General features: G+C 40.3%; 1 protein-coding gene across 4 annotated transcripts in view; it reads right to left on the bottom strand.

Annotated features, from left to right (window-relative positions):
* pde4d (phosphodiesterase 4D, cAMP-specific) overlaps nucleotides 1-27,004 on the bottom strand; it is a 136,694-nt gene that overhangs the window by 11,405 nt on the left and 98,285 nt on the right. For 3 of the 4 annotated variants that reach the window (XM_056376023.1, XM_056376024.1, XM_056376025.1), the window contains exons 2-6: nucleotides 12,452-12,643; nucleotides 10,713-10,749; nucleotides 10,534-10,610; nucleotides 10,052-10,101; nucleotides 4,988-5,100 (exon numbers count right to left, since the gene is read on the bottom strand). In XM_056376023.1, the coding sequence (XP_056231998.1) occupies nucleotides 4,988-5,100; nucleotides 10,052-10,101; nucleotides 10,534-10,610; nucleotides 10,713-10,749; nucleotides 12,452-12,643 (469 nt within the window). Of the gene's footprint in view, nucleotides 1-4,987; nucleotides 5,101-10,051; nucleotides 10,102-10,533; nucleotides 10,611-10,712; nucleotides 10,750-12,451; nucleotides 12,644-21,572; nucleotides 22,441-27,004 lie in introns of those variants that run through there. The other variant, XM_056376027.1, reaches the window with a different exon arrangement.

The raw sequence follows: 27,004 nt of genomic DNA, 5'->3' as shown, positions 1-27,004 counted from the left end.
TAACAGCAAATAAAAAACAAAACCCATCAAATCAGACGACCGACAATAAAAATAAATTCATACAAATCATTATAAGGGTCATAAAAATGTCACATTATAAAACTTAAAAATCTCTGAGACTGAGAATGTGGCTTGAGAACCATCACACACACACACACGCACGCACACGCGCACACACACACACACACACACACACACACACACACACACACACAAACCACAGACATCCACACATAATTATTAGACTTAGTATGAGCCTGAGAAATCAGAAAAGTTTACAAATGCAACATAGTAGCTGAAAGCACTTCATAGGTCGTCATAATCCATAATCTTGTTTGTTATTGTTTGATCAAATAGCTCCTGATTTAAATGAAACTTTTGGCAGTTGAAGACAATTTCATTACTTATTTTAGACAGTGTTTTAGACAAAATTTAACCTGAGAACTTCTTTTGTGAAACGAAAAAAAGGGTTTTAGTAGAGAAACCAGCTCATATTTGTTTTTAAATGTATCATTTTGGAATTGGTACCAAAATCTGGTGTCACTAATTTTGGAAATTGGAGGTAGTCTGGAAGCTTTGGCAGTGCAACTTCACAGATGAATAAGGAAGTCGATCTAAAATAAATTCTGAAAGCAATGGAATAAAATAAAGCATAAAACATTTTTGATACACTGGGTTTAACTGCTTAATGATGGGGCAACATGAGGTATAAATGTTAACCTGTTTTTAGACAACATTTGTGAGAAGCTAACATCTGTGATTGACAGCTTTCAATTCTATACGGAAAACATTGTTTAATTTTGATATGTGAATCTTGTTGATCACGGGTGGCTTCTTCAGTCTATGAACTTGGTCTCTTTCGTCTTTGTCCCGATGCATGTGTGAGTGTGTATGTGATGGTCCAGTGGCTTCACAGATTGAAAAGGGACCAAATGTGTCTCTGCTTACTTTACACCCCACCTCTACAGCCAGCCTGGCACTGTGAGTAATTTACAGCTACGCTGGAGCAGATGAGGCCAGTAGCTAACTGAGATCCAGCGGCTTTGATTCACTCAGAGCCAAGCAGGCCAACACAAGCCCACCACACACACACTCACATACTCACACACATACGGTTTACTCCCTGCGGGAGCATATCCACAAATATAACGCCTACAGACACCCCTCCTGTCCACACAAACTCCCTCTCTCAGTCACGCAAATACACACACATATTGATAGCTTAGCCAAGGAGGTGTGAACACTAACTATTGGGTAAAAATTGGAAAGTGTCACACCAAGCTTAGCTGTGTAATTTCTTCTTCGGCGGAGTGACCAAAAATATCTGTTCCCTGTTGTATATAGCCCATGACACCTCCAGATCTCTGTTGCATTTGTTTCTTTTCTCACATTGCACATCTATTCTGGTGGCAGACGCCCCCTCTCTACAGAACACAGAGAGCAGGAACACTAATTGCTGCCGACTGTTTTCAATGAATGTACTGCTGTCCATTCATGATCTAAACCAAATGTGAATAAGGAAATCTATATGTAGGAAGGTAACATCATAAACAGCTTAACAGTAATGGTAAGGGGTAAGACACCAGTATGATATATAAACAAAAAACTAATAATAACAAAAAGACACAGAGATGCAAAGATGAATACATAAAGCTGACAAGTGCCATTCTGATTAGTTTAGTAAGGGAACTGACATACAGCCTATTGAGAAAGTTTTTCAGTTCAGAAAATCCGAAAGATAAAACCGGACTTGCTCAGTTACTGAGCAACTGAATGATGGCCGTCTCCTGGCTGGAGTGAATCTAACTTTTGAGGATGTAGCTGTAAACCAAAAAGCGTTATCAAAACCTGAGCACAAAAAACACCTACAAAACCAGAGAGCCACTACAAAGTGTCTTGGTTTTTGGAGTGCTGGTATTCACAACTACTTCATTTTAGTACCCTTTGATCTGGATGAATAATAACAAAATAAAGTCAAATATTTGGGTTATGGATTAGATGCCAAGATGCCACACCTCATTCATAAAAAGAAAAAGCCTTCATGGAAGCCCCTTCCACCAACAGCTGTAAATCAGATCATACAGTTTTTGGGGATGCTAAACTACTACAACAAAGTTTTATTAATCTATTGCCCCCTTGCAATGAGCTACTACCCTTTTGCAAGAAAACATTAAAAACAGGCATTTCAGAAATCAAAAGCACTGTTACAACCAGCTGAGGTGCTAGTGCATTACTCTTCTGTTAAAGAGCCTGTGATTTATGGCACTGAGGAACTGTGTGGCATCAGAATAGTGCTGTTGCATTAAATGAAAAATGGTTTGCTTTCCATATCATGTCACCTGCTAAAAGACAGCAGATTAAAAATGTCTGCTCATGTCTTGCATTAGGAAATTCCACAAGCTTTTCAATGGGTATCAAATTTCACCATTTGTACTGATCATGAGCTGATCAGTAGATGCATTGAACAGGCTTGTGTACCTGAAAAAAGAGTATTGTATTGATGATGGATGTCCTGGGTGACTCACTAGTGGATACAGCACTTCAGGAGTATGTCCTTAAGGACTGGCAAAAATAAACTGAATCATCAAATCGATCTGCATCATCAGCGAATGATGTAAATTGTTGTGAGAGAGACGGCTCTGTGTGGCGGGGAACCATAGCATTTGTGCCAAAAAGTGGGATAATCGAAACATCTAAAATGTTGCAGCAGACACACACAGACACTCATCTCTAGCATTAAAGTTTTAGCCAGGTTGCACAGTATGTGGTGAGTGTAAAACAACACTTCGTACGAACTACTTCAGGCCTGGAGCTGGCCTGAGGTAAAAAAAAACAACAAAAAACTCATAGTGCCAATGATCTCATATCCTTTGTCCTCCAATGTCACCGCAGAAAACGGTCATACCACAAAAAGGCATGAAGCTCAAACTTGACTGGCATACACTGTTCCTAAAGCTGAACCAGAAGAAGACCAGCTGCTGATTCCAAGAACACCTACATCCACACAAAGGGTGGAAATGTAACCACAGGAGCATCCTAAACTAGATAAACCACCAAGTGCTCAGTTCAAGAGAGGTGCGTTCATCTCAAAGAATCTGTCAAAATGACATTTATTAGTTTTGGAGCATCAATACTATCTGAACAAAATATTTAACTTAGTGAAGTGTAGCATAGTGAATTGAAAATAATTATTTGCTTGTACAGTGTGTATTTCAGTTGCATTGCTGCTGCGACAACAATAATCACAGTGACCATGTTATCTCCTTGGTATGAGATCCTTTAGGGCAAACAGGTATGTCACCTTGCTTAACCTACTGTCGCAGCAGCCCCTGGAGTGAGAGTGAGTCTGAGAATGCTGATATTCAGTGGTGAGATGTGTTATTTTTCCAAGGTTACATGCAAATCTGACTGGGGTGACTGCTAAAGGACATTACTAAAGCACTAGTATAGATGGCTGTTTTCACATGTCTGGAAATGTGGCCAGAATTTTATTCAATTTTCTTCAAGGGAATTCCATTTTATTGTTTCTTTTTAATCTCAGACTTTCCTTCATTGATGAATTGAGGCTTATGCTGAGTGCTGATAAATGAAAGTCTGCAGGATACAGACACAAAGTAATGGCTATGTGTGGGAGATGTAGAGACTGTATTACTTGATGTGTGTGAGTGTGTGTGTTTGTTGCTGGAGTGAGATAGCAGGTTGGTTGGGCCTGTGGCTGTTGCCATGACAACCAGAGATAGCTGTGCTGGTGAGCGATGGTGAGGCAGGTTTCCTTTTTTTAAAAAAAAATCTTTTCACTTTTAAACAGAGGTAGATGTCCCGGTCATGCATGAGATTGTGGAAACATCAGCGGTGAGTGGGTGCATTTGTGTAATTCCTTTGTCTGTCTGTCCTCCCTGTCTCTCCTCTTCTTGGTCCATCCCCTCTCTTGTGACATCACAGTGTGTGACATCACCAGAGCCCAAAGCTGATCAGCATTCAGAGCGGCACAGCAGCTTCCCTCCACACACACACACACACACACACACACACACACACACACACACACTTATACACACAGACACACACACACACACACACACACTTATACACACAGACACACAGACACACAGTCACACAGACACACACACACACGCACACGCACTGGAGGCGACTGAGCATGCTCACAGCACATCTCCCTGCCTGCATGACGATGCTATCACTAACACACACAGACAATACAACACAAACAGTCCAATGTGCGCTTTGATCGCTGAGTGCTGAAAAGGTGTCAAAGCACATTATATACACAGCTCATCCAAATTCTTGCTCCTCAGGCTCAAATAGCAACTACTATGGGTTGATAAACACTTGGCAAATGAACAAGGAGAGAGGTTTGATTGCAAAGGGGCAGGCCACACACAGAGGAGGTCATGTTTATTTCATATTATACTGTACACATTAAAATCAATCAAATCAATAATGTATAATGTGTTTGATCTAGCTGTTGCTAGTAGTTTTTGCAGGATCGTGCTGCACATCAGCTTGAGCAATGAACAGAATTTCTCTGCCACTGAGTGACCATATAGTATAAAGGAGAATTGTAGAATTGAAAAAGAATACTTAGTATTTTTATGTTACTTCATTCATAGGGATGTATGGAAATGCAGTTGGAGGTGTGGATTGATTTAAAAAGTCTGCTAAAATGCTGCATTCATGAACAATTTATTAGAAAAATGACCTCCTTTATCTGAAGTTATCCACCACAAATAAAGGTCAGTATAAACACTATGCATCATATGCATCTCTTGCATGGCACTTAATATATACTATATGTGTCACGAAATCGAAACTCAATAGCATGTCCTGGGTAGCAGCTTCTGCATGTTTCAAGAAATAGCACATGTAGTGTATTCCTACAACTGTGCATTTTAAGTCTGAAAAAAACTAAACTCAACAATGAAACTTTGTCTAAACAAGTTGGTGTAAACTTTTCCGTTATTCTTACCTTGTTGGAGGCCATCTCGCTGACTGAGTGTCTTGTCTGCAGCGTCTCCAACTGGTCCAGGCACCAGTCCAGCTCCTCCAGGGTCTCAGTGGCCAGTTTCTGGTAGGCCTCCTCTGCAGGGGCAAGACAGGAGGGCAAGGGGTCAGTTAGGGCCCGCTTCAGAGGGCTAGTGGACGGTCCAGGCCCGGGGTCTCCCACCCCACAAACAGCTAAGCTGGGATACCCCGAGTAGACACATGGGTGACTCTTCATACTGGACAGGTGGGCCAGCTGTGCGGGCCTGGGAGTAGGGCCTTGTTGTCCTGTAGCCTAACCCAAAGATGAGCAGTCACAGGTCAGGTGTAGAAAATCTCACTGATTCCCTTGGAGAAAAGAAACCTCCAGTGCAGTGCTAAAGTTCAAATCCTGGATTCTTCCTTTCAAGAGTAAGTCTCACACCATCCCAGGGAGTACAGTTGCAGGTGATAGATGTCAAAAACAGCCACCCCAAGTTAGTTCTGTGAGTCCAAACGAATGTTAACAGTAAGAGAACCACAGCAGAGAATACAGAGGTATCCCACAGAGCAAAAAACTGAAATCTCCCACAGACAGACTCACACAGACAGACTCGCACATTATCACCCATACATAGCACACATATCACACTCAGTGATCTTGGTGTATGAGGTTCACTCTATCATTCATAAGAGAGGTGTAATTCCAGTCATGTAGCAGGATGAACAGCAGTCTGCTTAGCAGGCCCATGTCTGCCATAGGAGGGATGGAGGGAAGACAGGGACGGTGGAAAAGAGGATCCAGTGAGAGGTTCAGAACCAGTCAAGATCCATGTCAATACTGTCCAGTACGGAACACACACGAGATTGTTCACAGCATCCTCACATGGTTAACAGATACAAAGACATCCCTCTCTCTCTCTCACACACACACAAATGCAAACAAGACACACACATGCATACACACTCACACCAGAGGAAATGCTAACCATAACACATCATGATTTTGTATCCTTAGCCTTTCTGCCAATAAAAACATCCATGGTATCCGGGAAGCAAATGGTATAATCCGGTGCTGTGTGTGTGCTGGGTAGTGTTTCCTATAGATGCTGTGTGTATAGGGGGTGGGCTGCTGTTGCTTCGGCGTCCCTGGTAGCCAAACGTGCTGCTCTCCCCAAGCTGTACCTAAACCCTGAGAGGACTGCACTGTGGATGGGGAAGGGAGAGTGACAAGACATGGAATGGAGTGGTACAGGAGGGGAGCCAGAGCTGCGAGCTCCCTATACTGTGTGTGCATGCATGCTAATATGTGTTCAGCATACAAATACACCAAAACAGACAGGTAAACAAATAGATGGCCGGCGATACGGTAAAGATGGCAGAGCTTGAGCATCACAAGCCCCACCTCGGAGTATCCTTCACTTTCTTTTAATTTGAAATTGAAGACATGCCTCTCAAAGTCAGCCTATGTTAACAGAAAATGTCACCTTGTCAGAAGCCAATTAATATTGATGCCTTGACTAATTTGGGAAAGCACAGGCTTTTAATGCTATGCTATCTGGGGGGGGAGGGGCTCACTTTAGCTGTAATTAAATCACACAGAGAGAAAACAGTAGTAGCAGATTAAAATAAAACCAAACCAAATTTAGTCGCATGATGCCTTATCATATCAGCATTTAGATTGTCTTAAAGCCCCTTTGGAAAAATGCTGTGCTGTCTACATTTAAGCTTAAATCAGACACTTTTTTTCACTTATCTTTCATTCTGGGACATTTTATTGATGGATAGTTTACAGCTCTGGGTTGTATGAGTCGTTCTTTAGCTCCTGAATATTTCAAAGGTTTATCACAATTTGGAAGGATCAATTATAATATGTCGTATACTAGGTTTGGAAACATGCATAACATTTTTGTTTCCATGCAGGTCAACCTACTGTAGAGACTTGACAGCTAACCATCTCTAAACCACTTTTGTCACCTCTTATTTTCAACAATACCCCCCCCCCCCCTTGCTTCATTGTCTTTGACAAATCTCTCCTTCCCTCCTTCCATTAGTCCCCTTCCTCTCCCACACTCTTCGTTTCCTCCACTGATCTCTGAACATCCTCCCTCTTCCCTCTTTTGTCTCCTTTCTGTCTCTCCCCTCTTTCTTTCTCTCAGTCTCCCTTTCTCCCTCTGTCTCTCTCCCTGGTGTGGTGTCAGTGGCTGGGGTGCTACTCTTTCTGACAGCAACTGCACTGACGTCAATGACATTCTTCTCATGCTTAGTGCGACATCAGACACCGGCGCTCGGAGAGGCCACTCTGCTGCACAGACGCAGGGCTGCAGCCAAACTATGTACCGGAACAGCTTGACAGTGAAGTCGGACTGTGAGCGGGAGAAGATGCGAGAGGAGGAGGAAGAGGAGGAGGACGGAGAGCCTAGAATAATCAAATAGCAACTAGTTATACTTTCATAAAACAAAGCTGTACAATATCTATAAATTGTAACAGAATTGAACAATTATTTTCATTATAATTTACTAATGATGGGTAATGGGTAATTACTTGGTAAATAAAATATTTTATTCATTTGGGACCTGATATGAGTAAGTACCTCAAACCCTCTTTTTTCCATGCACTGGACCAAGGAGAGAGGAAAAGAAAGCGTGATTTAGAGTTGTGGCCTCACTCACGTTATAAGTAACTTTATATCCAGATTACAAACCAAAGGTATGAAAAACTATAACAACATTTTGGATTGAGTATATGGGATGTTAAATGTTACGAAAGAATATTGTCTGTATATGTAATGTGAAAGTCTAGAGCATAGTTTGCTATGAATCAAAGTCTCCCTCTCTATTTATTCTCATCCACAGTAGGTGAAGGGTCACACAGAATTACTGGTAATTTTTTTTGTTTTACATATGAGAAGGGTCTAAAATAATTTTCTTTGTCTCAACAGTAAGTTAGAGACAGATCACAGAAAAAAGCCTTGAAAAACAGAGAAAGAGCCAGGAAGCCCAATATATAATCCCACTTTTGACTGAGTTACTATTAATTATACTTCCTTTATTGTCTTTCTCTGCATGGTGACTTATTCGCTGCCTCAGTAACTCTTTGCATTTCAAGCAGTCAATATTCTCAAACAATCATGTTTCATGACTCACAGCTGTCACCAGTTTATGGCAGGGCTCATAATGGCTGTGCACCAGTGTGATTATGTTCTAAATTTAGCTCAATGTCACCAGTCCCTCATATATAAGCAGGTTATGCCTCAGGAATGTGATTCCTGGGGATGACTGGCTGGAAAGATCTCCCTTAAACATAGAAAAAAGCAAATTTGGCTCTGTTAATATTTGAGTATTTTCATTTTTGTGCACTTAATAATAATAAAATAAACGTTTTTACCCTCACTGACAATGTGCATGAATGTGTGTGTTGTATGTGATTCTATGTGTATCTGAGCAAGTGTCATAGGGATCGATTTACTAAACAAAACAGTGAAATTATTTATTAATGGTGAAGGTTATATGGTTTCTCCTGCAAACACCAGCTAGGTTACAGCCACTGATACTGCTAAAGAGAAAAGTGACTGTCAAGGACAAGTCTATTATTGCCATCTAAGTCTGTCTGTGCCATGTCCTCCTATGAACAAAAACTCACCTTAAAGTAGGCCAGACAGGCTGTGCGGTAGACGGTGTCTGTCTCGTGCTTTACAGCACATCAGACTATCAAAGTCAAGTATGACTGTATACTGAAGTATTGATAAATCTATGGTTATGGATAAACTGGTAAAACATGGCAGCCTCATGGCACTCCATTGGCGGCTGTATTGTGTAAACCAAAACTTAACACTTGAGCATCTTTTCAAAGATTCTTTGGTGTGTCTCCATCACCACACCCTTACAGACTTAATATAAAGTACAGGAACTGGTTTCTGAAAATTTTATATGAATAAAATTGTAATAATAATTCAAGAAAAAAACTGATTAAGAACATAAAGATCTGGCGGTCGACAAACTGTCTGTAATGATCAATATACAACGGGTGGATATGACTGTCAGCTTGCAACGTACTAGATAAGAGCAGACAGTATGTGAGTATATGTTCACCTGTCTTGTCAAACTGTAACTGTTGCTTTTCAGGAACTGACTGAAGACAGCACCCTGGCTGTACAACAGAAACCACAAAGAGACAAACTTATCCAAACTTTACAGAAAATGCTAAAACAACAGTTAACAACAGGAAAATATTGAGTCTTCGTTTACTAGTTCTACTGTCCTTTTTATCTCTTGTCCATTCATTTGCTCAAATGAACTCATCCTCTGCAAAATATGTCATCCATATTTTTATTCTGACCATGTTGGATATTATGATCATGTTCTTTGGCTCCCTGCACAGTATGCCTGTGTTTGCCAGCACCATGATAATATCTTACAATAGACAAAAACATCACCGTTACAACACTCTTATATCAGTTTTTATCTATTTAGCTTCCAGTTGTAAGTTGGTGAGTGCATACTACTACTACCACTACCAATTCTGCTTACGCAATAACACCTTGAGTCTCCCTATTTAGCATTTATGAGCAATATATAAACATTTAATGAACGTTTTGCAACACACTATAATGCAGCTGTAAGCAGATATAAGAACATTTTTAAGTGTTTATTGACATACAGTATCTGTCAACAGTTATAACTTCTCCTGTGGAGACATATTTGACATTATTACAACTTTGTTTTATACTCCAGTCTCCACTTATTGGTACCCAATGAAGGAGTTATAGTTGTTGAAAAATATTTCAATAATCGCTTACTGTAAATCTGCTTACAACCCCATCGTAGTGTGTAATGAACCCTTTATTAAATGTTTGGATGCTACTTACTAAATGATAAACATCAGTAAGAGTGTTACCTCTACTGATAATATTTACATTTTGTATGGCAAAAACTGTTCCTAATTATCAGACCACACATCAAATCTCACACACACACACACACACACACACACACACACACACACACACACACACACGCACACACACACACAGGAGACACAAGTTATCATCCCCCCTCACTGTCCACATACCTGTGAAGGTGGTCTTGGTGATAGGTGGTGGGTTACACATGGGTGATCTCCTGTCAAGGGTGAAACAAACACACACACTGAGACGTTTCCTTTCCCAAAACAGTAAAATCAGTAGTTTACTAAACATATTCATTAAAACTCTCCACATGACTCTAAGCAGTAAGGAAGCACCATTTCTTTTTGCTCATTTCTACAAATATTAAGGAGCACCATACCTTTACACATATATATACATATATATATATACTATTATTGTTGTAGTACTCAATAAGAACAGCAGAGGGCGAGCCAAGCCAAACTGTAAGCGAGCACTGGACACAGTTCCATCAGGTGGAATGACTCCAAATCACTGGCACTTATTTAGTAAAACATCTTAGTTATAAAGTGTCTATGGTCAGATATTGCTAGCATCATCGTTGCCTGTAACAAACTCTCTCCTCCAACTAAGAAAGTTTCTTTATTTCTATTTGAAACAAACTTACTTATTGGACGCTCTGTCTTGCTGTAGATTAGTTAATGCACCAAAGTTGTTTCGTACAGTTCTCAAGCTGGCAAGAACCTGAAGGGCACATGACAGATTAAGTCTGAATCATACAGCATCATGAATTTATGACGATACAAAACATGAGGATAAGACGACAAAACTGGCACAAGCGCTCACCTGTGCAAATGGTGTTACAATCATATCGTCACCATGACTGGAAGAAACAAACAGAGTGGCTTTAATATTAGATGCAGGTCTATAGTACAATGACATTCAACAACAGTGTGCTCATGCTCTGCAAAGGTCAAAGGGGCGGAGGGGTTGGGAGGAGCAGGGTGTGTGTGTGTGTGTGTGTGTGTGTGTGTGGGGTGGGGGGGTGGGTCATCACATGAGATTAGTTTCAGCGCCTCTGATGCACTCAGTCACAGTGACATATTTACTCAACACATCAGCTAACAGCTGAGGCCCTACTTTACAATGTGTAGTAGTTTCAGAACAGTTTCTGGTTTCACTAACAGGATTGAGGGGGTTTATTGTTGGACATGTCTCTATACACATAAGGTAGTTACGTTCCAGCTAAAGGAATTATAACTGTAAACTTTGAGTCAGATTCCTGCTGACATCCGAGCTACGTTATGACTGCCAAGACTGTCAACAGTTGCTCAGGTGACAGGAGTGTGTTAGCGTCATCAAGCTTCTCCCCTACTGCTACGTTGTACTAGACCACAGCCACGTCACGCACACACCTACTGGCACGTGAGCTGACATGCCTGGCATGAAAGTCAAAAGAGACACAGACTTGCTAGGTCTCCTATTGCAAGACAAACAGAAGGTATTGAGAGTAAAGATGACTGTATAGATAGATGTTCACCTTTTACTTAACTTTTAAACCTTTTAGGACACAAAGAGGCTGCTCTAACTCTGTTTTCTTGTACTGAATTTCCTCTTAGAAATTTCTGGACTATCTTCCTCTTTGTTAAGTACTTTAGTAAAAATGCTATTTAATCTTTCACAAGTTTAACTTGATTGTGAAGCTGCATTATTAAGAATTTCATAAGGAGAGCTGTCAAGACAAGTTGCCTCCCACTAGCTATATCTTGTATATGTAATTCAGCAGAAAAAAAGATATGAAAGAATGAGACAAAGGATTAATGTAAACACTGTAACAATGATTAACATGGTAACCAGATAGTGGGTGTAGGTCGATGGAACTTGGGGCAATACTACAGAGCAAAAAGCAGTAGCAGTAAGGAGGAAGTCTAAAGTTACTGTAGGACATATTTTTCATTTGTCTTGTCTTTTCCTGTCGACTGGATCGAAATGCCAGGTTTTAGTCAATATTTTTATTTCCTGCAGCACTAAGTGTACAGTAACTGTAACTGGATAGCCACCATAGTGTGGGAAATGGCTATCAACATATACACTGATCCAGAGGATGCCGGCTGATTTGAGTGTGTTAATACCTTGTCTGGACTGTGCCTTTCTACAGCTGTAAGGTGATGGGGAGTTGGTATTATAAAATACAAATGACCAAGTGAACTCAGAACTTAAACAGATTAAATGCAGTGCACAAATCCATTCCATTGACCTTATGAGTGACACAGGCATAATCAACAATTTGGAAAAATGTCAGAGACACATGAACTGTGCTTGTGGATACTTTGTCACTGACCACCGCATTTGTGCTACTGGATGTGGCTAAGAATAGATGTGACACTACACAGTCAGCTGTTGGTCATGCACACTTCCAACCAGGGCCAAAGTGATCAGCATGGCAGCTTTAAGACCTGGTCTGATAAACATCCAGCCATGACACAGATTCAGAGAGGCAGAAAAAAGTAGAACTAACAGCATTCAGCACAATAGGGAGCACTTGGGTTCATCTACGAAGGTCATAATGAACATAATGCACTCACATGTCACTGGCAATGGAGGAGTTTCGAGACATAGACTTGGGCGAGAGGTCGTAGTCACTGTCGGAGCGGTAGAGGAACGACTCTCTCCTTTGGCTGTGGACAAAATTGGCCTGCAGGATGAGGCCTGAGCCCGGGCTGGCCATTGGGTCCAGGGGGCTGCGACCTGATGACGTGCCATTGTCCACGTCGAAACTGCACATGAAGAGAAAGAGAAAGAGACAAAAGTTAGGATATGACAATGCACAGTTGACACTATTTTATTCAGTATTATAAACAGAGAAAACGTCTGAGTGCAGAATTTAAAGTTTAAATTCTGATGATATTTGACTGGTCAAGCAACATTGGCGATCATTCTGAACAGTGACACTTATGCTAAAGAGTCAAAATGTACGATGCAGCATGTCTGATTTTCTCTTAACAGACAAAAGATGAGAGGAAGGATACAGTGCCAATCTGACTGCTGCCTAAAATGATGCAAACCTCCCCAGACTTTTTACATACCACTTCTTATAAAGTGCAAACTAAGCATGCATTAATAAATTAACCTCATTTACTAAGTGTGGTCTATAACAGATTGTACTTTGCTGACATAACTCCTCTATTCATGCCTAAATAAATCACAGATTTTGTGCAAACATTAATTACATGACTTCAGAACCTACTGACATATTGACTAAACCAACATCAATGTCTTCTTCAAATACAGCAGCAGCCTCTGCCATATATTTCCATATGTTGGTGTAGACTGGCTAAATGGTCATGAGCTGTGAAATTCAAAGCAATACATGACATGCCCTATACTAGGCTCCACACTACTCATGCACTGCTGCCAGGCATAAATTTGATTTCATATCCGTGATTTATTAAAATTATAATCAGCCAGTCACTCATTATCTGGCTGATTATTGGATGATTATGACTGGTGGCAGACTAATTGGCACATCCCCAACAGTTAGAACTAATGCAGCAATATTCAAAGCCATCTACATAAAACCACAAGCGATATGCTTTGTTTAAACTGTGCACAGGGCCACAGGGAATACCTCTGCTCTAACAATGCCACTGACTCACAGCTGAAAGGCGTTTCTAAACCACTGACACCATTTCCCACTGCAATGTCACGATGAGCTCCTTAGTCTCCTAGGTGATTATTTGCCCAGGTGATGACTAATGCCTGTCTCCAGGGATATTTGCCTCATTGCTAGGGCTACCAAGCAATCCCATAATCCCCTCTGGTGTGGATGCTAAGGTCAGGAGAGGATTCCCCTCAGCGTGATGCGTAATACACATTTGTTATCATCATCCTTTCAATGGAAATAGCCACACATTTAATCTAATACACCCACCCACCCACCCAACCTTAACCAGTACAGGACACCCTGCCTATGTTAGCATTTTCATGGCTGTTGCCGGTATGTTTATACATGTGGAAGAGCAGAAGATGTCCTAAGAACAGAAAGAAGAGTGCAAGTGTACATATACTTGTGTTTGTATGGTGTAGAAAGTACGTTCCAATGCAGAACTTAAAACATCAAACTAAAATATTCCTTGTCATTACACAATGAGAAATGACTAATGCTGCTATCAGTCCCCTTCCTGTTTTTCATCCTGAGGTTGTACGTGCTCTTCAGGATATTTCAAATTCTCAGTAACAGATGATTCACTGACCTCTGAAAGGTACAGGATATTATCACTTTAAGTTAATCTTTAATCAAGTTTGGTTTGTAGATCTGGAAAATCGGAGATTGTGCTCATGGTTTGTGAATGTTTTGTGAGAGAGATTTTAATAGGAGGAAGTCGGTCTTCCTGCCCAAAGGCCATGTCGTGGACACAGTCCAAGACTCAGCCTCACACGCCCCGAACTACAAGCATTTCATGTTCCGTCTATCTGTTGAGAGTCAGTGTGTCAATAATATCCATTCAATTACATTCATGATATAGCAGGCATTCTTTAAGTTAGGAGCCAGAACACTACATTTTAACATAGCAAACCTAATATATCCTGGTTAACTGTAGCATAAACCATCCGAAACAAGAATCAGAAATTACTTCTAAGTGCAAGGGCCTGAAAGAAAGAGTAAAATAAATAAGAAAATAAATAAAATATTATTTCCATATATATTTCTAGAACACCTTCTACATTTTCTAGTGCAGTTACTTCTCACATCAGAAACAATAGCTATTCACTGTGCGTCTGAACACACTTGACACAGCCACAAGAAAATGCAGGACATGCCAAGCATATTTTCTTCAACAAATAATTGGCTTAAATGCAGCGCTATCTCTCTGTGATCTCTCCGAGTGGCAGGAGCTGAGTGTGAGCTTTAGTTGTGGAATGAGATATTTTGGCTGTCTGCCTGATGACTGAGGGAAGGGCAATCGTATTGTCCTCGTCCCCATCTCTAACCAGGTCTTAGGAAAACACACAGACACAATATGTGCGTTACAATGACTCCAGCAAGTTTTCTCCCCAGTTGTGTTTGTCTCATCTTACACACATCACCCCGATCTCTGTCCCTCTGTCTTTCTATATTTAGTACTAGATCAAAACCATGTCACTCTAAACCAGTTTTACCTTCACACATACAGACACATACTCATACACAACCCCCAATCTACACCTTCTTTTCACATCGAGCGATCCATCTGTTATATTCACCCCAGGTGAGAAAGCCCAGACTCACACAGGTGACTTATACGTTGTCATTCCTGGGAACAGGTCAGTCTGTTTTCCTGGGGTTTTTGTGCACGAAGTTTGTGCATCATGTTTGCGAACAAGAGACAAAGATGACATATAGAGAGATAGTGAAAGTGCCGAAATGTGAAAACAAGCATATGTTTAACAGCTGATTCATTATCACACTTACTCTGACGTGACGTCCTACACTGACTCTCAGCCAAACCTCTGACACATAACATAACTCCCGTCACAGCATGTGCAATGTGACTCCACAGACACGGCCTTTTAGGTGAATGACATGAATAATCTTTGCAACCAGCTCCCTAAGGTATTGCACCAGCACTGACATCGTAGTGCGAGGAAAAGAAAAATGTCAACACCCCTATGACTCTGTTGTGAGAATCAACAGAAAGCATGATTAGAACTCACAAGAGGATTATTGTTGAGATGGGAGGCCGAGATAATGGAAAACCACAGTTTACCCAAAAAGGGAGTGATACTGAACCGAGACATAATTGGCAAGGAGGGAAATATTTGATGCACAAACACTGGACAGATGACAGTGAGCTCTTTCAGGCTGCTCCAGATATCCCATCTGCAGAATATCACTGCTTACAGTTGCCCTCAACTCCCGTTCACCATCCACCTATCCCTACCATCTATTTTTGTTTTTGTGCTAGAAAAATTGTACAAATTTTACATTTTTAGAGAAGTCAAGTTATTTACTGCACCAATTTTGACATGATTATTTCAAAACAAAACAAATACAGGTAACATCTTATTTCAGTAACATCCATAAACTGCAATGCAAGAGACAGTGTGAGCTATGAAATTATTCTTGTAATAATCAGATATCATTTTTCACATGTAACCACATCTAATTGAATGCAACTATAGAACCTGATGTAACTCCTGCTATTAACTTTATGATATTAGCCATCGCAGTTCATTTCCATCTGCAGGAGGTGTGTTTCTCTTTCTTTCAAAGTCTGTAAAAACTCTCTGGAACAAACTTGTGACTTTAGGGCTATAAACTTCAATAAATTGTCTCGACTATTTAATTCCTGTCAGAAATGCATATGTGTAACCTATATATTTCACTTGACTAATTCCTGCAGCAAGCATATTTTCCTTTTAGACACTGAAGACTTAGAAACTTTGCTGTAATCAAAGCTCAATATTTACCTGATGTCTAAAGACGGTTCATTGGAAAATGAAAAAAAGACAAATAAACTATGATAAAAGTAACACAATGCTGTGAAAGGCACACAGGGGTAAGTTTATTTAGCTACAATAGCCCGCAGATACACGAGTAGACAAGAGGATGACCTGCAGGGACATAGTTTCCCACAGGAGTAGAGTTTCATGCTTCAGCTGAAGGAAAAAAAAGGGCTTGTTTGTCGGCAGAAAACTTTTCAAATCCACTGTGAAAGGGCAATGCTACGTTTAAACAGAGAAAACTTAGTTGGTAGTAGTTGGTAAAACTTAGTAATGATACTGAGACTGATGAGCTGTGGCTCTTATGACTTTATATTGTAGGGCACTGCTGGGTCACATACAGTACATGCCTAAGGACACTGCAACACTCTTTTATCCTCTCTCTCTCTCTTTGGCTTTCTATCAGTTCTATCTCCATCTACTTTCTCCTTCTCCGTCTGTCTGTCTCTCTCTCTCTCTCTCAGATGCACACACACACACACACACAAAATTGCATAGATCAATGACTCATTCATTTTCAGCCCTGGGTCATTTGAGCAATTATAAACACTGCAGGAGTTGACGTGACAGAGCTGTGAGGAGACGTACTGGAGAAAGAGGTCAGGGCATAAGCGTCTTTGATGCATAGTGCAGCTCTGTTTTACAACAATCATTCAGAGTTGGTGTACCAGAAAATGTCCAACATCACCAGACACAATATGTAATGCAAACATGATGTTTTGGTCTGTTTCTAAAGTTTTGCTGGGTTTTTACAGAACATCTAAAAAAACGTTCACCTTAACTAAAATTGGGATAAAACTGAAGATAAATTTACCAGAAACTATGAAAAACACTTTCCAAACACCATCTTGTAGAGTAGTGTGGATCAGAGCAGAGCTGTGTGTTGAAGCAGACAGAGGGAAGACGACACTTGATTTATTTTAGAAGGCAGTGAGGATAGAGAGGGGGGCATGCAATGGGGGAAGGACAAGGAGAGGCATGTCAGACCTGTGTGTGTGTGTGTGTGTGTGTGTGTGTGTGTGTGACAGCATTCAAGTGTCTCTTTTTTATGAGGATTGTGAAGAGTGTGTTCCCCCTGTATGCATGTGGTATCCTTGACAGTGTTCTAAATGCAAAAACAGCAACCCATGACTTGATAAAAGAAGAACGAGACCAAAGGTGAAACACACAGATGGCAGAGTGGGCACTTTGACACATTCAATACATATGTCATCTAATGGAAAAGCTAGCTTGGCTTGGTGATGCTACAGAGCCAACATCTCTGCTTTACATGCTTATATGACTGATAAGTTTAAAAGTATATTGTAGCGGCGCCGTGCAGTTAGAAAAAGTTGGTGTCCCAGAAAAATCAGAGAAAGGTAGAGTATTAGTTAGTATTTAGAAAATGTTACCTACTCTAACTGTCATTGTGTTTTCAAAAGACAATGATGAATCCCACCAGAGATAACAGAGGAAAATAGATCGTCTTGTCACGTTAATTTACTAAACTAAATGTGTTGTCAGGTCAAAGGTATTTAAACCACCACATGTCATGGTTTTATCACCACCACCTAATATTTTTACTTGATTATCTAAAGTTGTTAATATTTGTATTTACATCAATAAACTAACTCACCAAATGGTAGTGAGATATTACAATATTTTTAACTCCACGTTGATAATGGGACAATATTTTTAGGATGTTGAGGTTCAATACCTAGCTTGACTTATCTGACTGGTTTGGCATTGTGTCAGGTTGGAGTCTTAGCCTTAACTTTTATTAGTTTCTATTATGGAAAAGTTCTTGCAGCTACTTGTGTTAGTACAACATTAAATACTGATGCATTGAGACATTTGTTGTATTTTGCTAAATGAAAAACAGGTTTGGTACAATAATAACATTCAATTCCTTGCACTAAGGCACAGAAAAAAAAAAGTTATTTTGGTATTGATAATAAAACTCAGGTACCATCTTGGCAGAACTATCAAAAAATTTCAAACAATACCCAGCTCTAGATACGTTCACAAAATTGTATCTCTTTCCTGTAATGCAGCATTTAAGATCAGAAAACAGTTAAGCTGTAACAATATCACAGAAAGAAAAGTTTGATATCAGGATGACATTATACAGTATAGCTCAGGCGTAGGTGTAATTAAGTTATACTGTAATATCAATATACTGCATGTCGTGACATAGTAAAGTTTCTGGAAATTCAACTGAGAAACTTTTCATGAATAAATATAGGAATGTCTGTTTCTAAGGCAGCAAATCAAAAAAATGTTTTAAATCCAATATGTACATAAAGCAGTCCTGCTCCTTGATTTAAAACATTGCCCATGATGTCCAACTCACTCAGAGATATTAAAGGGGTATTTCGTGGTATATGATGAAACAATACATAATGTATTGTCATATCTCCCAGATTAAGGTGTAATGTGTGAGCTCATTCAGTTCCACTGTACAACTTACTAATAGTTCCAACTCCTAATTCTCAACACTGCCCTCTCAACACCAGGGCAGAACACGAGACATGTGACAGAGGATACAGAAAAACAATTTGTGAAGAGGCCTGCACCCACAGGGCAGTCAGGCCAAATAGATAAGTGGCTGACCACTCGCTGATAACTAAAACACGTTCTCTATCTGGCTCATACTCACACACACTCCTCCTTAGTCACACGTTCACTCATGAACGGAAGCACCCAAATACACACATACTGTACACTAAGTGAAATCAACACCCACCAGGCAGCAAATGCTACAAAATGGTCTTTGGCAGATAAATGAAAAAGGATCTAATGCCACATTGGCTAGAACATTAAAAAGCGCAGCTTCTAATTAACATACAGGACACCACTTCACAGAAAGCTGCACTGGTAAAAGGTAGGGGCACTTATTTAGAAGAAAGTTATACTATACTGCATTCTTTTGTCTGTCTAAAATGATCCTGAGGGGTTTGCACTCTCTTGCTGTCTCGCTCTTTCTTGCCCTGCCAGGTATAAGCAAAGTGAATCCTTCACTTTAGTCGTGACACTGCTTTAGTGCTCGCTGTCACTGTGCCATTCAGAAAACTCAGTCAATCATGCGACACATACAAAGAGATCACCATGGCAATGCAGTGTCATATGACCTCACACAGCAAAGCAAACCAGTTCTGCCTCCGTATACATAGAGGTCCACTTAAGTATGAACCTATTTTCGGTCCTATTTGTCATCTGAGGCTTACTAAAGGTCAAATGTGGAAAAATATGTTAGATAACTTGCACTATGTCGGGCCCTATGAGAGGCCAGACAACACGTAACCTTCAACATTTACTGCCTGTCTGAGATGCCCAACTGGGGGCTGACAAAGGCCAGATGCAAACACTTGAGTTCAAAGTCACACATGCCCCACTTCTCCACGCTTTATGTCAGCACACCATAACATCACTTCTGGTTTTGAAGTGAGTAAGAGGCGCTTCAATAGGTGTGGAGCTAACAGGATTTCACAAACATCCGATCCTCCCTATTCCTCATCCTTCACCTTTCCAAAAGTCAAGCCATATTTACTGAGCTAACATGCTGATGGATAATCAAAAGTCTCTGTACACAAACCTACATTTACACGGATGAGTGGAGTGGGGTCTGTTTGAGTTTGGTCAGGCTAGGGGGCATGTCACACACCCGGACTACAACACTGTCTTAAATATACACCCGGAGACACACACAGGGAATTGTCTGCTCAAATACACACACACACACACACACACACACACACACACACACACACACACACACACACACACACACACACACACACACACACACACACACACACACACACACACACACACAAAAACATTCACAACTTTAACAGCTGAATTATCACCTACAATTCAGGTTTTTTAAGTGACACTAATAGTCACAAATCTACTTTAAATCTCAAGTACACAGATAATAATTATGAAAGACAAAGCAATGATGAGAATTAGTGAGAGAAGCCTTGATAAAACAGTAAATAACAGAAGAGAGGAGAGCAGGACAGATGGAGCAGGCGGTATGCTTTGTCCAGCTGATTACTGCATTTGGTAGCCATTCAAAAAGATGGCTCATACGAACCTAACATTGCCAGATCCTCAGCTTTCCACATGAGATAAAGCTACATTCTGCACTCCTTTTTCTAACACTAATATCCGGTTTATGTATAACCACACTATGCTTTTACACCCTCTCTGCATCAAACCACATCACATACCGTCTATCATCAGCGCTGCTCAGAGAAACTATGACCCTCAAGACCTAATTAATATGTCTTCATTTCACACAAGCGTCATTTCCTGCTGGGGACGTTGTAGAGCAGATTAATAAGCTGACAATGTGAGAACACTGTGAACCCTGCAGGGAGGTCCGACAGGGTTCAAACACATGTTGCGGAGTAAGCTCCCCACTGCCACAACCACCACAAACATCACATGGACACAGTGTATTTATCCAGGGTTGTTCTGATCCTTTTTACAGTTATGCCTAAGAGGACCACAATGGAACAACTGTGAATATCAACTTCCAGGGAAGTTTCTTACCAAGCAATGAGTGCTGACAGGGAAGGACAAGTTGAGACAGGAGGGGGGAGGAGACATGAGGGGAGGCCAGGGCGAGCTGTGCCCCGGGCACTGCACCCTGCACCCTGTGTTAATCTGGAGCCATGTGCAGACAGGAGAATGTACGGAGCGACTCAACACATTCCTCAATGGATGATGCCTTTGCTGTTTTACAAGCTTGTGTTTTAAACAATTTTACAAGCTGATTAGACAGCGAGTTCTTATAAAACCACACTGAGGGTAAGACATCAGGGTCATTACAATAACACCAAGTGTCATGTCATTATTGAGTTAGTCTGATGAAGTGTAATATACACTGAAGTTAAGGACAGAGTTAATCTAATCTTCTGACTTTACAACAGGAATTGCACAGAAGAACTGACACAAAAACCACACACTGACATATATACAGGGTACAGAGAGTTTTGCAGTGAACCAGGGGAGTTTTGACCGTAGAGGAAGAATGAAGGAAAGAAAACAGTTAAAAGATCAACAAATACACAGCACATCGAACCAACAGGGACAAAAAACGGACAAAGCTAAGTGTGGCAGAGGTAAAGTATTTCACAGAGCAACGAGCAGGCAGATGGAGAACAATAGAGCAACACACACAACAGGATTGACATTGAAATGTTGCCAGCAGAACAAAGTTCCCCAACTATTTACCATATTCCCTCCGTGTTCTTCAATGAGCTGGTAGAGCGTGACCGGGGTTTGAGAATGATACTCATGGTCTGGCTTTTCCTTCCACATCCACACACACTACATGTGTACACGGCACACACACACACACACACACACACACACACGTATAGCCACACACACACACACACACACACACACACCCCCTCTGGGCCACCTGGAGTCCACTGGCCACAGTCCTCACTGGTTTGAAGTGATCCAGTGGAAGCTTCAGTCCGGTGGAGCGGTCAGGTCTGCCGAGCTGCTTGAGAGTAAACCTGAGTTTAGTCAGATCAAACCCTCCGTCCAAAAGTGTGTCACACAGCTGCTCCCCCTCGAGCTCTGAACGTTTGACAGTAGGTGGTTCTTTACCCTGCTCTCACTCTATCTCTCACTCACTTGCACTTATCTTTCTTGCCAGATCAGTATGTGATCTTCCTCTTTCCTAATCCAGCACGGAGTATTTTTTCCTGACTGGTGGAAATAAGATCTCCTCCCACGTTCCTTTCTCCTCCTCCCTTCTTACCTCTGCCTGTTTTTCTCTCTTTTAACAATTGTGTCCCTCTCTCTGACTTACACGACTCTCCTCTTCTCTCTCTGCCTCGCTGTTTGCCCAAGCTGCAGCTTGGTTATGTCTAGAGTGGGAGGGGTTGTTTTGGTAGTAGTAATTCCTGAAGGGTGGGACTTGTATCTCTCAGCAATCCTAACAATCGTCTAAAGTGTCAATCACTCGGCTGCTGCAGTAACCTAAAACCAACAGCTAAAGCATGCCAGTGATCTGGAGAGAGTGTGCAAAGAGTGTTGGATGAGTTTCATCGTGTGATTCAGCTAGAAAAACCACGAATTTACCAAAAAGCTTGGGCTTTTTTTGGCAAGAGTCAGAAGTACAATAAAGGGTTAAGAATGTATTGGTGCTTAGTAACATTATTAAAATTGAGAATATAATGTGTAGGAGTGAACTCAGAAGATATCTGAAAGGGAAGGACGACAAAATTAATTTTACCGTTAATTGTAACAAGTTATTTAAAAAATGACTATGAACGAATATTTATCCACTGAGTCTGGTTCATTTATCCACAGGCTAACGCTAAATAAACTAACTTGTCAGCTTAGTGAACTGTTCAGGTAAAGTATGTTTTTGATTACCTACACTGTTTTAACATTTCATTTTGTCAGGGCTACGTATGTGGTTTGTATCATTTTCATTTCTAATTTGTTTATGGCGTATATACAGCAACAGAAGCACTTGCGAGGGCACAACTTTTCTATAATGTTAAATGTCTGATGAAAGCCACTGTGGCTAAAATGCGTAACAAAGTCTGACAACGTTTTTAAGGCCACTTTGCGCCAGCCCTATATTTTTTATGCCCTGCACAGAGGCTTAAAAACAGACAAGACAGTATTGAACTACAATGTGTATCTTTCCCCATGGTCTCAAATTTTATTTACTACAGTCATGAATTGCGTGAACCAACTAAACTCATTTCAGCATCCTCTTCAGAGACTTATTATTACTGTACATCCACCTCAACAGAATGGTTTTGTTTGTCTTATTATCCCAGGACACAATAGGTTATTTGGTTTTTATGTGCTCTCACATAAAAAAAACCAAACTAAAAACATCAGCACTGCCTTGCTGGCTATGAAATGGAATCACCAGTGTGTTACTATCTGTAAAAAAAGGTGTGGAGAGAGTGGAGCCCAGACAGCATCGTAGCACTCCACCAGGCAGATAGGTGCATCAGTTGTCTGGCATGCCCATCACGCATGAACGAGTCAAGCAAGCTACTCCACCTTTGAATGCACTGTATGTGGATTAGTTATGTTTGTATCTTATAGGTTGGAGGATCACAATAACCCACCAATCAATCAAGTTTAAAGCACAAGAAACTAAAAATGAAGAACAATGCAAAGAAAAATGTTTGGTGAGATGTGAAAGTCAAGATGTAGTATGGATGTACCATTTCAGCCTGGTTATAAATATTCACATGCATGCATGAGCAAATGTAACGACACAGTAACATTATTGCAGAAGCTTGCTTTCTACCATCATCTTGCATCGGAATATTTCTAAATTTTATGTACTTGTCTCTGCTGCAGTCATCTATTGGGGATCAGGTGAAAACAGCATTACAAAACAAAAAGTAGGGACACAACAGTAGATTGGTCCCTAGTTGTTGCTCCAAGAAGTAAAAACCAAATCAAGAGCATTAAATACAGAAAAAACACATCACATGTAAACAGAAACACAGATACATCAGCATACACACATTACTGCAGCCCCATCATCTTGAAAGCGGGGGGGAATATTTACAGGTCATCAATAATGCAACTGGCCGTAGACGTACGTACCAAGATGATGACATCAGTCAGAGGACACTAGTCTTGTGTTCAGGAAAGGTGTGGGTCCAAGATTTAGAAAGCAGCAGGATAAAATGCATCCACCTCTAGTTATCATGAGGAAGAATAAATTGCTCAATACACCAATAGACACAACACTATTGTCATCCATGCCGCAGCTACTGATGCTTCATTGTCAATAATATATCTGTGCTTTTATGTCATGGAAGAAAGGAGTAAAAACCTACAGGAAAAGACAGTAATATGACAATTTCTTGTGTACACATATGCAGATGAAGAGGCAGACAGAAACATGCACACCAATGAGCGAAAAAAAAAAAGTACTTTAATGTGCACATTAACCAGACCTGCACTACTAATCTGAAGGTGCAATTGTGAAGGTGAGAAATTACATTGTGTGAATTGATTTAAAGGTCGATTTCCTTCCATATCACCATGTGTCCATCAGTTTCAAATTTCATGCCAGACCAAGAATGGACACTAATGAAAGACACTTGTGAAGCCTTTCACTCCTAACTGACATCTCCTGGACAGTGAAGCTGATTTCACGTTGGCAGGCTTGATGGTTTGTATGTTTTATCTTTTATTCTGTTTTATGTAAAACCGCCAAAAATGTGACTGTGTCGAGCGCTCAAAGTGAGTAACGGCAAGTTGAATAGGCACATCTAATGCTTTCATGGAAGGAGCTTGGTCAAAGTGGTGAAACTAATCCTATTACCACGGTCTGCATATTACATGCGGTCAAAGAAAGAACAACAAAAGAGAACAGTTTCCTTAAGAAAACTGGGGAAACCAACCGCTTTTCCTCTACCTTGAAACCAAATAAATCTCATGATGAAAACACAACAGACAACATGCAAGAACACACACAAGATGTATGCAAACATTCTCAACCCCATGTCACCCTGCTAAGTTCAGTATTTAAGAAACTGAACACATTAAGACCAAACGATTTTAGTTTAAAGACAGAAACAATCAGCACCGAGTTCAGAACATGGAAATCAATATTCAACTTATAGCATGACAGTCACACAACCGGTTCTTGTTTTCATCTCTTGAGAAAAAAGAATGCAGCCCACAAGTGCATGCATCCATTCACATGAACACATACTGACACATAACGACCATTTCATTTTGGGCTACACTACTGCCATCCACAGGAAACAGAGGTGCAAGACACAAACAAAAATAATGAACCTAGTCCTAGTCAACAGGGGTTAAATTTTCAGGGAAACAGACTATTCATATATATTTATATTCAGCATAAAATCAAGGAGCTCAACAATATGTATGCTATGAAAAAAATCAACAGCTTATATGAAAGTTTACATTTTCTTATCAAGACAGATCATTTTTCTCTTAGAGGTGATAAAAATTCAACCAATTACAACCTAATACCAAAGTTGCAATAACTTTGCTTATTGATTTCTCACTATTATACAGTAGGGAAATGTGTCCCATTAATGAATGATTTTTTCTACATCCAAATTTAGATCTGAATTGATTAGACAAAAACTGACTCATTAGAAAACTGAAGATGGTAATGTGCTATGGATTTACAGCTTACACTGCCATTCAAATCTTAGTTCAATACCTGCACTATAAGAAAATCTAAATACTGAAAAAATGACATTGTGAGCAAATAAAACCAAATAAATAAGCGAATGATTGAAAGAATGAACTGAATAAGTATTATTATGTTAATGGTGACTTACTAAAACACTTCTTGCACACATCTAATGACCATCACTTTAAGAGTGAATAACACATTAGAAAACAGTTTGATGCAATTTATGCAACTCAGAGAGACACCACTGCCGCCTAGTGGTAGAAATAAATATTATTCTTGTCATAAAAATGAACTGCATAGATTAAGTGACCGCAGTAATTGACAAAATTATTGATTTTGTTAAAAAAAAAAAAATGAACCATGAACCAGGCTCAGTATATGGTGCAGATAAACATACTCAGTAAATGCTGATATAAATAGCACTTAACTAAGGAGCAGGCAATGAGCACAGATGGCTGGGCCACAGTATTGACAAGCCTCTCTCTATATCTATATGTCTACACACGCCACCAGCCATTACCGCTGCTTCATATTCAAATACTATAGAGGCACAAACACACATTGACACGCAGTTGAACTCCGTGTTTATCCACACACACATACTACCAGACACAGAAAAAAAACAGGCAAGCGGACACAGATGTACATCAGATGATAGCACATCTTAGTTTAGTCTGGGGTCGCTGAGTACATGTTAGTCAGAGAAATGTAGTATGAAAATGGGTCTAACAAGGTTTTAACATTTTCTGTGTGAGCTTTAATGGACAGAGAGTGCTCTGATGATTAGTTTACGCTCCGCTCTGGTAAGTGAACGGACCTGTCCTCCTGAACACCTTGATGTTTTAGATGATGAGTGGATGGAACCTGTTTATTTATCATTTACCTTGCTCTTAACCATGTTTTGTAAAAGCAGAATATATGCTTCTCTTGGAACACACAGAGAAACACAAACATGCACATACACACAATTACACACACTTCAGGCAGAATAAACAGCAGAACTACAGTTTCGGCAGAGCTCTAACGACACAACCAAGCCGCCAAGCAACGGCCATTTACACAACGCTCAGTTATGAACACAGCTCCAGTTCTGTGTTGTCCAGGTGGAACGATTCATCAACTAATGTTCTGATAAGAGAGAACACACACACACTTTGTGCACAAGTCATACAAACACATACAGCCACACATATGCACATTACACAGTCACAGTTTCCACACATAGAGCAATAAGAAAGACACTTTTTAAGCTCCACTGATGTTCAGTTTCATCAAATGTTCCTCCTGCCTTGTCCTACCACATCTAAACTCATTTACTCCATCTCAACTTCTCACATGCAACATGTTAACTATAAAGACAGAGCAACCCAAGCAGAAGCTGACATTAAGTAACAACACTGAATACCTAACTATTTAAAGAATGCAGATAATAGAAAATGGTTCCATATGAAAATAAATCCTACAAATTCACAGTACAAGAAAGAAT

Source organism: Seriola aureovittata, chromosome 5 (assembly GCF_021018895.1).
Source record: "Seriola aureovittata isolate HTS-2021-v1 ecotype China chromosome 5, ASM2101889v1, whole genome shotgun sequence".
Lineage (NCBI taxonomy): Eukaryota > Metazoa > Chordata > Actinopteri > Carangiformes > Carangidae > Seriola > Seriola aureovittata.
This window is presented reverse-complemented; position numbering and strand designations above follow the sequence as displayed.